This window comes from Myripristis murdjan, chromosome 13, assembly GCF_902150065.1.
Source record: "Myripristis murdjan chromosome 13, fMyrMur1.1, whole genome shotgun sequence".
Lineage (NCBI taxonomy): Eukaryota > Metazoa > Chordata > Actinopteri > Holocentriformes > Holocentridae > Myripristis > Myripristis murdjan.
This window is the reverse complement of record NC_043992.1, coordinates 33,154,928-33,168,663: the sequence shown is the minus strand read 5'-3', so window position 1 is coordinate 33,168,663 and position 13,736 is coordinate 33,154,928. Positions and strand designations below refer to the sequence as shown.

Below are 13,736 nucleotides of genomic sequence, written 5' to 3'. Positions count from 1 at the left end.
AAACACCGGGGACTTGGACCCGAAATATTCAGCAAACTGTGACATTTTCCGACTAAGGTGCTATCACACATATACCCAGAAAACACACACACACTCACACACACACACACACACACACACATGCACAATCTCTCTCTCACTTTTTCTACTTACAGTACACAACATTTCCTCACATCCTCTGCTGCAGTGGCCTTGCTCTCAATCACACTAAAAATACATTTATCATTAACTGCTGAGGTTGTAATGCTTCAGCGTTCTGGTGTGTGTGTGTATGTGTGTGTGTGTGTGTGGTCTGTGGCCTGGATCTTAAAATACACCCACACTTTCAGTGTGGAGGACCGAGGCAGACCCACACAATTACCTGATACAGCTGCTGAGCCCTGCAGACTCAAACCATCAAGGTCATGATGCTATTCACCCAAGCCTCCTTTCACTGCCATTTTCTAAACACCAGCATTTAGTGGCTACTTACTTTTCACGGCGCTAAAAATAGCACCGTGTACCTGGTGAACCATTGGGAGCATATTGCATCTTATAATCCATGTGCCTGAAGTTTCATGTGAATGTGATGATCGTGCTCACGCCTAAACTCGGTGATGAGAGTCATCCTGGCGTGAATAAGATATGTAGAGATTTACAGCTCGGCTCCTGCTGCTGCATGCTGATTCAACCTGGGCACTGCCAGCTCATCCGCCGCAGAGCGATACTATTCAGAGAGGCTTGGCATCTATTTCTGATCTTCCTCTGCTAATAAGAGGTCTTTGCCCTCGGTGGAGAGGGACCACCGCTGTGCCTGTTGTTTCCTGTAGACGCTGCTTTTGCCCTGGCGGGGGTCTACCTCTGCGGCTCATCTCCTCCTCACACTGTGTCTGTCTGCTTTTGTGTGTGTGTGTGTGTGTGTGTGTGTGTGTCCACGTGCGGATGATTGCTCTGGTACTTTTAATTATACCATTTTCACATGTGATCTCGCAGAGAATTACCAGTGATCTGTGCTATTGGGGAAATTTAACTACATATTGAATACTGTTGGACCTCTATCCTTTCACACAGTAGCAGAATGTGATGCTGTGTGTGTGTTTGTGTGTGTGTGTGCATGTGTGAGCTTTCACTGCATGACGTGCTTCCACTGGATCAGGAGGTAAGGCCTTGCGCTGGTAAATGATTAATTATTGACACGTGTAATTGATATGTACATAGGTTGGCAGCTGGTAATGTTTAACCTCTTCATTAGATGGCAAATCCTTTGAATGAGCTTCATTATCCAGTTCCACTATGTAAAATATTCAACCACGACCTGCTTAATTACATCAGGCTGATATCATTTTTTCAGATGAAAGTATCAATCAAGTGCAATGAAGTAAATTTTCACCTACATAAAATGGCCTTTATTCTTACGAAATCAGATCAATTAACAGGAGTGGAACTGACAGAATACATTGGCTCTCATTATATCAATGAGTGCACTTTGAATGTGCATTGTTTTGAGTATTATTTGAAGTCAGTAATTACTTCTGATTGTAATATAACATCAAAGATATGCAAACACGTGGAAGGAACACTGACTAATATTAAATCCACAAATGTATTCATGATAGTAGCATGCAATACTTAACATTAGCCAAGAAATAACCTAATCACTTACCTCATCAAAAACCAGCTCAAACATCAACCAACTGTAATTCCTGGTTATCATTTTTTTCAATTGGCAAGAACCCAATGTAATCTTATTCACATTTTTTAGTCATGAATCCACTTATGACATCAGTATCAGTTTTATTTTTAGACCGCTTTAAATAGTTGGTCTTGTTATTAACTCAAAGTTATTTTGAGGTTATTTTGAGTACATTTCTCATGAGCTGCTTAATATTTGTACTACTTTTACGACAGCAAGTATGCAATATGTGCAATATATTATTATTTTCCTTACTTAAAGTAAGTAGAGTGCTTCAGCCATACAGCCTATCACATTATCTCCATTTTTGACATCTTTTCTAGTATTTTTCTACAGCAGTCCTAGTCCTTTCCAGAGCAACAGGTGTAAAGGTGGAGCAGAGATATGACCTGGATTTTGTAAACACAGAGAAAATAGGCCGGAATAGCAGCAGACCAACTTCAAGTGAAGCTGTTTTCCCAGTTTAGACAACTTGGGTCCAATCGTCAACTTATAATAGCGCATTTCATACTTCACATGATCTCTTGCTTCAGTTGGTAAATAAAGGTTGCACTCCTGCACATTGTCTGCACTGCAGCATTTTATTTATGCAACGTTTCGGTGCATTGACCTTGCTTGGTTATTGGCAGACTCCACCTCAGCTGAAAAATCTGCAAAGTAAAGGAAATATGTCAGCTGGAGTAGAGTATTGGTACTGTTGGGCGTCTGGCTTCGTGGCTCCGTAGAGAATTGCTTTTCTGCAAATAATGCCGATATGGACTGTGTAACCAGACAAAAAAAGAGAAGTAGGCAAGACGTAGACATCCATGGTGTTGGTCAGTTCAGTAATGTTTTACATAAAAGTACATGGTTTGATGAGGTTCGTCTCTGTCTAAATTTAGGCCGCTATGACTCTGTAAGCTGGTGAGCCCTTTAGCCCTCAGTCACCACTTGAATGTGCTGTGAGTGTTGCTTAACCCTATAAAGCCTGAACTATGAAAGAATTGGCAGAAAATTCCAATTTTTTGAAATTGAACCCTTTATTTAGTCCTATAACAATATATATAAAAAAAAAAAATTCAAAAAATATGTTATTACACGACCTTTCTGGTGTATGATATATGATATGTACTTGAAGTGCCAATGGTATGGTCCAGGGTGAACAGGGGAAGTGTTCAAAGGTATACAACAGTATTTTGGTCAAGTATTGATTAAAGTGAAAACGAAAAACAGAATTGAAAATGTGTATCATATATGATACAAATGGCTTTATAGGGTTAAGAGGAGTCTAAGTTATCCCAGTGAAATGGTTGGAAACTGATGTTAACATGCAGTCAGCCATTAATGCAAACGACATTTTTTAATTACACATGTATTTACAGTGATGGTAGGCTGGCCAAGGGCTGACAGTAAGGTTTGCTCGATATGAAGTAGACATGGCCCTGCGATGGACTGGCAACCTGTCCAGGGTGTTTCATTGCCTTCGCCCTATGAGCGCTGGGATAGGCTCCGGCACCCCCCCTGCGACCCTTGTGAGGATAAGCAGTTTAGAAGATGAATGAATGAAGTAGATATGACATTATGTACACAAATTTGATCCTGATGATTTAGGTGGTAAAAACGATCAGTTCCCAGTCAAAGTCAGCACAGTGCTGCTGTGCTGCCAAAGTGGGCTGTGTGTGTGTTACTTCACTTGAAAGCCCTCTGTTGGAACAGCTCACAGATGTGAAACTCCCATGTGTGTGTGTGTGTGTGTGTGTGTGTGTGTGTGTGTGTGTGAGTGAGAGAAGAAAGGTATTACTGTAAAAAGCATGTGCGCTGAGCCAAACTTGCCAGGATAAAATGAAGGTTACAGAAATGCCACAGAAGATTGTAGGTAGCCCTTCAAACGCCTGGCATGGTGGCCCATGAACAAATAAGCAGCTGCTTTTTGCACCGACTGCTACCCAGTCAGAGAGTCATAAATTAGGCTTCTCATAATATCCCATTAAACTGCTCTCAGCACGACGAGATTTAGGGATTTAGCTTTTTCTGCTGGCTCACTTGGAGGTATTCACCCAGTTTGCTGAAAGGTGAGGTAAGGAGAACAGAGCAACACAAGGAAGCTTAATAGAGATTTGACACCCTCTTTTGGTAAGGTCCTGCAGTGCATAGCAGCACTTCAGACACCTGGTTGCCGGGCAGTGACATTTTTAAACGTCGTGAAGAATCCAGCAGCAATTCCTATTTTGTGGCATAGCAGTTCTTCTAAATAGAGGAAATGTGAGGTGAAATATCAGTGATTTTATTTATTTTTTTGTGCTTCCTCTTGTCATGTAGAATGTCACCGCCAACCACCGGGTGAATGATGTCATCGCCACCGAGGAGGGACCTCAGACTCTGGTCGGCCGCTTCATGTACGGCCCGCTGGACATGGTCACTCTTACGGGAGAAAAGGTTTCAGCGCCAACATGAATGCTTTTTGCTCATGTAGCCATAATAACACAAGCGTGTCAAAGACTTCCATTAAACGCTGTTGTTGTTTTTTTGTTTTTTTTTACTTGCCCCTCTCAGGTAGACATCCTGCTCATGACGCAGCCTCAGTCGGGACGCTGGGTGCACTTTGACACCGAGGTGACCAACAGCAGCGGCAGAATCACGTACACCATACCCAAGAGCAAGAAGCTCGCCCTGGGAGTCTATCCCATCAAAATGGTGGTCAAGTAAGCATCACGTCGTGGTTCCTGTGGCGGCCTCCGTGCTGCTTGTCCTTCTGATGAAGTTTGATGTGAACGAGGTGGTGCAGAAACAACTAGACGATACGCAGAAAATGAATCACTTATAGTCCAGTAATTTTAAGCCAAATAAGGGGTCAGCGTCAAACAAATTGCAACAGAAACAAACTCAACTGATTTTGTATCCTCGACATGTCCTGAGTGAGAGAAAAAAAAGCCCCGAAGAATCCCACTGGGGGAAAGTTTCAAAAAAGACCAAAATATAGCCCATTCAAATGCCTATTAACTTTTTTCTCATGTGAATAGGGTAAAAATGTTAACCTTTAGGTATCACCATGAAAGTTGCTGAGTTGATTACTTACCTTAAGACAAATAAAAAATGTATTGCAAGTTTTTTGAAATTGTTTAGTAACATGAGCTAATTTGCATACATTTGCATAAACTCTTTACTACAGAGGGCATATAAAGTGGTCTTCTTATGATACTAGCATGAAAATTGGGATGAGCTGTCTCCATGGGTCACTTGACAAGTAACCACTTAGAAATTTCAAAATGGCTGCCATTTTTCAAGATTGCTACCACCTTAGTGGAGCAGTTATGACATGCTGCAATGATAATTGCTAAAGACTGGTTTTAAGTTCCTTCTTCCTTAATGTTCATTGGTAGCCTAAATGGGTTCCATTCAGACCTTAATGTTTAGTATTTGACTGTTATATGTCAACAGGATTGATTATGAGATTTTCAACTGGCTATACCCAAGGTTATCTGTTGTAGCATTTATGCAAATTAGTGTGTACATAATTCAAATATGCACCATTTGCTCATGTCAGTAAACAATTTCAACAAACTTGCAATACATTTTTTATTTGTAGTAATCAACTCAGCAATTTTCATGGTTATACCTAGAGGTTAAAATTTTTACCCTATTCACATGAGAAAAAAGTTAATAGGCGTTTGAATGGGCTATATTTTGGTCTTTTTTGAAACTTTCCCCCCAGTGGCTTTTTTTTCCCTCACTCAGGACATGTCGAGGATACAAAATCAGTTGAGTTTGTTTCTGTTGCAATTTGTTTGACCTTGAGTCATAAAATGACTGGACTATTAACTCCAGCCACACTAAAATCTTCAAGAAGCTAAAATTGTCTTAGTTTTCTGTGTTCATATCATTATAAAATTAATACTTTTTTATTTATTTATTTATTTTTGGCTGCTGGTCAGATTAAAGAAGCAATTTGAAGACATCGCTTTAGGCTCTCATGAGTATTTGTTATTGTTTTTGACACTTTATAGACTAGCTGAAGGGATTTATTTAAAAAAAAAAAAAAATAGCTGACAGATTAAATAATCATTATTTGCAGCCTTTCAGTGTAGCAGTGAGTAGAACTAGACTGAAAAGCCAGACTTGCTGAACTGATACCCTCATTGCTGATGTTCTTACCCATATTGGTGTGTGAACTCTACCATCGCGACAAGAACAAAGGGTGGCCCGGGGATGTTTGTGGGAAGTAACCGCGCGTAGCAACAGCACTTCTCTCATTTCTTATGCTCTTACACTTCCTGGTTCTCTCTGTCTTTCATCTCTCTGTCCTAAGGGGGGACCAGACAAGTGCAGAGGCCTACTTGACAGTGTTGCCACGGGGCATGGAGTGTGTCGTCTTCAGCATTGATGGCTCTTTTGCTGCCAGTGTCTCCATCATGGGTAGTGACCCCAAGGTCCGCCCTGGAGCTGTAGATGTTGTCAGGTACCTCTGTGTTAGTGTCTGCATTGGCGGAAGGGTGGTGGTTTTGTGTGTGTGTGTGTGTGTGTGTGTGTTTTTTTATCTAACCTTTATCTAACTGAGCCATTTTGGAACAAAGTCTTATTTACAAGGTCAGCCTGGCAGAAGGAAACTCGCCCCTTGAGAGATTAGGACAGAGATTTAAAAGAGATCGGACAGATCTCAGATAAAACGATTCGGCGCTGTAGAGCAACACTATCCTCTGTGTGGGTGTGTGTATGCTCGCGTGCATATGTTTAGGTGTTTGAAGCTGTCTCCTCTGTGATAATGGCACTTCTCAGAGTGTTGATTAGCTTAACTCAACCACTTAATCAAGTCTACCAACGCGAAACTCCTCAGAGTTGCCTGTATTGATCAAAATATCACTTTTTGATTCGATGCATATAACGATATGTTGTGTGTTTGCTTGCAGGCACTGGCAGGACCTGGGCTATCTGATCATCTACATCACAGGCCGTCCTGATATGCAGAAACAGCGCGTCGTATCGTGGCTCTCTCAGCACAACTTCCCCCATGGGATGATATTCTTTTCGGAAGGCCTGGTCCACGATCCCCTTCGCCAAAAGACCATCTTTCTCAGGAACCTAGTGCAGGAGGTACTTCACCGGGCACTTAGCGAACAAGCCGTCCTTTCTGGCTTTAACTGGACATTTAGTCTTTTTTAGTAAGCACTGCCAGCAGTCTTTTTCTCTCACATCTCCCTCCTGCAAAGAGCCTTCTTTATTCAGTTACATTATTTCTTTGAAACACAGACATGCACATGCACAGTAATCACACACAATGCAGAGTAATCTGCCTTGACATTGAATTTGCAGGCACACAACAGTGTCGCCTTGGGTTGTACTGCATCAAAATGCCGCACACATCCCCAACTGCTGTTTTCCTCTCTCACCAGTGTCACATTAAGATCAACTCTGCCTATGGCTCCATGAAGGACATCTCAGTTTACAACATGCTGGGCCTGGGCCCTTCCCAGATTTATATTGTGGGCAGGCCCTCTAAGAAGTACCAGAATCAGTGCCAGGTAGCTCAATTTTTTATTTGTCTTTCTTATCCCTTTCTTTGTCTTTCAAGTATCTCCTGATAATGGCTTTTGAAGATGTTTCTGTCTGCCCTTTTTCACTCAAAGGTTTTTGTTTTCTCCTGTCATTCTTTATGTCAGTGTCTCTGTTTTTTTCTTATTTTATTCTACACTCTTTTCTTTCTGAGATTTTCTAACTCCTTCTCCTCTGTGTGATCTGTCCAGTTCCTGAGTGAAGGCTACGCATCGCACCTCTCCTCCCTCCAGTTCGGGCACAGGGCCCGACCCAAGAAAACTTCCTCGGTTCGCATGGTTCTCAGGAAGGGATCGTTTGGTCTTTCGGCGAAGCCTGATTTCCTGTGTAAGCGCACCCACCTGCGCAGGACCATGTCAGTCCAGCAGCCTGACCCGCCTTGCACGCCCAATCCCAAGCCCGAGCGCGCCCAGAGCCAGCCGGAGTCAGACAAGGACCATGGGGGAGGAGGAGGGGGAGGCGGACAGGGCATGTGGGGGCGAGCCTCCATGCATCGTGGAGACACAACTCCCTGACGTCGAAAAAGAGACGGAAGGATGGCGGGAGGACAGAAAAGGAGGAGAGCAACGGGTAGTCAGTGTCCAGGGCCAAGGTAAGATCACGTTCTCCACTGGAGATTTGAGAACTGCCTGCAAGCACTGCAAAAAGTCAAAATCTTACCAAGATTATTTGTCTTATTTCAAGTAAAAATGTCTTATTTCTAGTCAAAATATCTCATTACACTTAAAATAAGACATGATCAGCTCAGAAATAACTTGTCTTTAGACAATTGAGAATGAGATATTTTGACTAGAAATAAGACATTTTTACTTGAAATAAGACAAATAATCTTGGTAAGATTTTGACTTTTTGCAGTGAGGAAAATGAAACTCACTGCCCTTCAGGGAATAATTCACGATTGGAAAGTTGGTCTTTTGATAAAACTGGGCTGTCTGTGCAGTAGAAAGGCACAAATATGTTTGAAATTGGTACGACATGACCAGAGAAAACAAACAAAATGTGGCAGTGTGCTGTATGTGCAAAGCTAGTCATGATTGGGCCTCATAAAAAAAACATGTATGTTTTCATGCTGTAAGTAATAATTTAAATCATGAGAAGTGCGTCTAGAGATTGAATTGTTGCTGCATCACACTTTATATGTTGTTATAACTGTAAGTACGAGCTTCCTACTCTGAAAAAAAGTTCACGTTTTCGTCCACATCCCTGGCCGTATTTACGTTTTTACTGCAAGATTACAAGATTTACAAGATTTCCCCCACTTTGCCACAAAACCTCATATTATATTCATGTCAGGTTTTTATTTTGCTTCTGATTTTATTCTATTTTATGTAAAGCACTTTTTAACTTTTGTATTCAATAATTGATAAGTAAAGCATATACTGCAATTATTATTATAAAACAGAACAGAAGTGCCAAGCATAGAGTCCAGAATGGAGGCATTGCCAGTAATAATAAGGTAAGAAAAAAAAAAATTGCCTCTGGTAGCAAATTAATTTTGCCTCTTGCCTACACACCTCGGCAAGTCAAAGTTCAGTGAATTTGCATGACTAACCAATGTTTAAACAATGAGAGATTATGCAGGATTGACCTCTTGTGCCCACTCAATGTAAATCTGTGAGGAAGATTTTTTATTGTTTTGGTGCAGGATGCTCCCACCACCTGTTCTCCTTTGTCTCACCAGTTGTAAATGCTGTTGGCAAAAATGCTAATCTCTAGCAGAGCTGCAAAAGTTAACCTTCCGGCCCCACATCTCCCACACACACACACAGCGTGCAAGAAAATCCTGCCCTGCAAAACCAACTGTGATCCCCCATGAGACAGGAGTGTACCCCTGCCATGCACAGGGGGCAGCAATAATCAGCAATCAGAGAACAGGAAATGCCCACTTCGACACACATTGGAATAAAGCAGACCTACAGAGTGTGTTGCCAAGTTATCTTCTTTTCCTCCTCCTTTCACTGTGTGCCGTTTACCACTTACTCAACAATCTTATAAGACACGATCACACAGTAATAAAGTGCATCAAGATGCTCATAAATGCCACAGTGCTCCTCAGCTTGCTGCAACAGGACTCGTGAAGTCATCTTACATGGATTACGAATAACTGAACTGAACTTCACCGTTATGTAACATGAGTAAATTAGATAGATCGATATTTATTGTCATTGTATATAAAAACACAACGAAATTTCGTCTGCAGCACCAAAAATCAGCATAAAAAAGGACATAAATACAGGTTAAAAATAATGCACAGATATATTGCACAACAATAAATAAATAAATAAAAATAAGTATTGTTCAGGTGAATTGCACTTGTCTAGTTGTATTGCACTTGCAGTGTATGTGTGTTTTATGTTTAAGAAGGGAGTCAACAGCTCTTGGAAAGAAGCTGTTTTTGAGTCGGTTGGGAGGTGCTGAACAGGGAGTGTCCAGGGTGTGAGGGGTCCCTGAGGATGTTGAAGGCCTGCTTGTGGAGGCGGCTTGAATGGATGTCGCTCAGGTGTGGGAGTGGGGAGCCGTCAATCCATTGAGCAGTTTAGATAGATAGATAGATAGATAGACAGATAGATTTACTTTATTGATCCCAAACTGGGAAATTCTTTTAACCACTCTCTGAAGGTCTTTCCTCTCCGCTGCAGTACAGCTGGAGTATCAGGCTGTGCACCCATAAGTAAGCACACTTTCAATGGTACACCTGTAGAAGTTAATAAGCAGCTTCTGTGGAAGACTGCTGTGCTTCAGCGTCCTCAGGTAGAAGAGACGCTTGTGGGCCTTCTTGATCAGGTGTGAGGTGTTGAGGCTCCATGTGAGGTCTTCAGAAATGTGGACTTTGAAGCTGGGGACTCTGTCGACTTCCTCCCCATCAATGCACAGCTCAGTATGAAGTGTGTTCTTGTTTTTAATGTTTGTGACCCTCTGATGCTTAACGAAACATCGATTCAAGCACAGATTGATTTTGCGTGCTGCCGTTGTTTTAGGGCATGGTCAATAACTGCTCACCTTGATTGGCTTGTGTTCTGTGATCAACACATTACATTTACACCTTCAGTGACAGAGGTGTTACTATTTGCACCAACAAACTTTACACCCTAAAAGGTCAGACAGAGAATGAACAGAAAGAAAGAAAGAAGGATATAGGTCAGGAAGAGAAATGATGGAAAGGTCCACTGAGATGGGAAAAAAAAGAAAGAGAGGGAGAGTCTGAATACTCCCATATAACTATTCATATGGCAACCTGTGTAAGAGATGCTATTATTAGACGTAGCTCCTAGGAGGAACGAATGTAAATTTGCCCATGATTGTAATTATGCAAGTACTGATGAGCTACAAATGCAGTGTCCTGCCATGCTTGAAATCCATTCATTTCTAGATTTAGAAGGACTGTTTGTGCAATTTGGACGACTGGAGCTGTGTTGAGTGAATGATAGAGAACACAAATACTGATCAGTGCATTAACTTTTCTTCTGTTTTTAGCTGAAAGTAAAACATGTGACTAATTTGTCTTTTTTTATTATTATTATTCAACAGTGTCGTTGATACCTGCCTGTACCTTGGATCCTCTGCTGGTGACCCCTGCAGCAGTGCTTTACCTCCTGCTTGGCCCTCTACACTTTGACACCTGTTTGGTCCTTTTACTTGAAATGCTCAGTGGATAATGTCACTTTGTCTTTGTGCCTGAAATTTTAAGCTGTTGCTTGAAATAGCAGTGATTATTATGAATGTCGGTGTCCAGCTCAAAATAGGTCTGATGTGGCAATAGTGAAGGCGTTACAGTGAAACAACCGTGTACTATAAGAAGAAGAATGCACTTCACTACTGTGCTACACAGAGTATACATATGTATACGAGCACACATGCACTCATGCTCATGTTTCATAAGATGACAAATGCATCTTGAAGGTTTTCCCTCTGGACTGGAGACCTGCTGAGATTTATGTGGAAACGTCCCAGCTCAAGCAATACATCATCCGACGCTCTACCGCTCTAAGACCCCACACACACTGCTGTGCTGACAGGCGGTCATGCTGATTCCTGCAGTGACACTCCGCCAATGTAAATACTCGACATGCATCATCCCTGCGTGGGCGCCTGGACACGGCCGCGCTGTGGCCTTTGGGTTCAAGCCGTAGACACGAACTCTGTGATCTCGAGCCCAATCCGCCAACCCGGCTGAACCCTGGCCTCTGCCTCCACCTCAGTCTTAACTGTTTTGTGTGATCCTTGCTCGCCGGCTCGCTCGCTCGCTCGCTCCTCCCCACCCCTCAACCAGTCAGGCAGAACATGCCTTTCGACAGCCGCCTCAGCCTGGCCGCGCGGCCACCAAACCACCGTGGCGTGCACGGCTCAACCCCTGAGGTTGCACTTGCACTACTGAAGTACAGCGCAGTGGCTCTCAATTAAGCTGTGGTACTTGCTTCAGACACAAAAAAAGTTGTATTTGTAGAGTTTACTGGAGGCTCAGAGGGAAGGACATTGTGTGAAGTTGTTTAAAGACGTGGCAGAGCTGACCAAAAAACGAACAAAACATGTTTACAGAATTGTAATTCAAAGAGAACCACGCAGCTGTAGAGAGTAACCACAACTTGCTGTTTAGCTGTACATTGAAAGTGACAGTTTATTTATTGTCATCGGCATCAGTAGTTCAGTAGTTCAGTGTTCAGTTGCTAGAGAGTTGCAGTAGCTCCAATAATAGCAGGGTATTGTACAGTAGACCCCATGCCAGTTGAAATGCCCTTGCATCCATTTATAACAACTGCACTGGAACCGATAGATTTGTGATGAAATGTTACGCTCTCGTGTGTGCTCGAGGCTGATTCGAGTCGTACCGTCGCTGTGTTAAAGCTGTGTGCAAGTTAAACATATTTTTCTATGAGGAAATACTGTACATAGAAATATTTTCAATGTATGTTTTTGAACTTTTGTCGTTCGAATTGTCAAATGGTTGATTTTGCCTTAAATTGTATTTGACGTTGTGCAAAGATGTAAAAAAAAAAAAAAAAAAAAAAAAATCAGAGTTTATTTGCTCGACCAAAGTATTGAGTATTTGAGTTTAACCTTCACTGCAAAGTGCATTCTATCTAGTTGATATCTTGTTTGGACATGTATTTTAGATGTTTGTGTGTGTGTGTGCGTGTATGCGCGTGTGTGTGTGCGTTTGTTTCAGAGTTGTAAATATCAAGACAACCAAGAACATGACAAATGAATAAAGCCTCTGCGTTGAAGAATCAAAAGCCAGTGGGAGACCGCTGGAGCTCAGCACTGCCGGTTTTTCAGACTTGCACGTGTATTTTTGGAGGTTGGGACTGAAGCCGTGTGTGTCAGAGGACTGCATCAAGGAGGTTTTTATAACTGCTGTGGAAGAAAAAGGGCTTATGAGTTTACGTTAAACTTATAAAGCCCCACGGTGGAGAGGAATGGTGGCTGCTCGCTGCAGATGTACAGGCCTGGACAGAGGTTATCGCTCACTCTTTTTCTTTCACCTGTCAGAAACCATCGGTGGTCCAGTAAGTTTCCCATCAACTTCGTAGCTATTTGAATAATAGTATGTAAATGTACAGTATGGTTCCCTGTATTGCACTACCAGCAGTGCACAAAATAACATTACTTGGTAACTGTATAAGAATAATATTGTAGAGACTATACTGGAATACTAAATTTGACTTTATTTTGCATATAGGTAGGTTCAAATCAAAAACATGGCATTGTCATCCAAGCAATTAAAGGATCATTCCCATCAATGTGTACATGATAGGTGACCACAGTAGTTTGTACGGTGCATAGTGGTATTTCTCTGTCATTTCGTTACCTAGGCGGGATGAAATATTTAAACTAGGTAGCATTTTTTTGTACAAGTGTTAGTAAATGGCAAATCATCGTCTAATGGTTAAATGGTGAATGTTCTGTGCATGTTAATTAAGTATTGTAATGACTATCAGTTGTTATTTCATGGTGTTCTTACTTTACAAATGATTGACTTTTATTGTAAATTAATCGTAATTATTCACAAATATTAAATTGACCCCGTGTTTCTAACTTCTTGGTCAAATGAACACTGCACTTTATGATAAATTAGCTCACTTTTCGGTGAAATATTATTAGTTTGAGTGTATCTGAGACAGGGTATTGTATAGTTGAAGAGCAGATATGGTCAGCACATAAATAAATCACAAGAATGTATGATTATGACAAAATGTGAAACGTGTTGAGATTTTCAGTGCATTTGTCAGAATGAACGGAAAATGAATATCTGTTCAATTTCTTCCCAGATATTGAATCTTTATCAATTCCGGTGAAAAGAAGCATCCTCTAACATTAGGAGGTAATTTAGGAGATTCAATTTTTCTTTATAAATGATTGTTTTAGCATGGATGTGACTGAACAGACACCTCACTAGTTTACGTTGTGCAATGATTAGTTTCCACAAATCATTACAAAACTATTAGACTGCCCTAATTTGCCATTTATTAATAAATCTTATAGTAGAGAATATTTGCACCTCTGAAATAGGTTTTTGTGCAGGTGCATCAGGTGAAGATGT

General features: G+C 41.5%; 1 protein-coding gene across 1 annotated transcript in view; it reads left to right on the top strand.

Moving 5' to 3' along the window:
* The window catches only part of pitpnm3 (PITPNM family member 3), an 82,957-nt gene extending 70,754 nt beyond the window's left edge, over positions 1-12,203 (top strand). The window contains exons 14-20 of the mRNA XM_030067713.1: positions 3,971-4,087; positions 4,205-4,353; positions 5,958-6,107; positions 6,556-6,739; positions 7,039-7,167; positions 7,390-7,790; positions 10,727-12,203. Coding sequence (XP_029923573.1) covers positions 3,971-4,087; positions 4,205-4,353; positions 5,958-6,107; positions 6,556-6,739; positions 7,039-7,167; positions 7,390-7,713 — 1,053 coding nt within the window. The 3' untranslated portion in view covers positions 7,714-7,790; positions 10,727-12,203. The remainder of the gene's footprint in view (positions 1-3,970; positions 4,088-4,204; positions 4,354-5,957; positions 6,108-6,555; positions 6,740-7,038; positions 7,168-7,389; positions 7,791-10,726) is intronic.
* Positions 12,204-13,736: the final 1,533 nt, after the last annotated feature.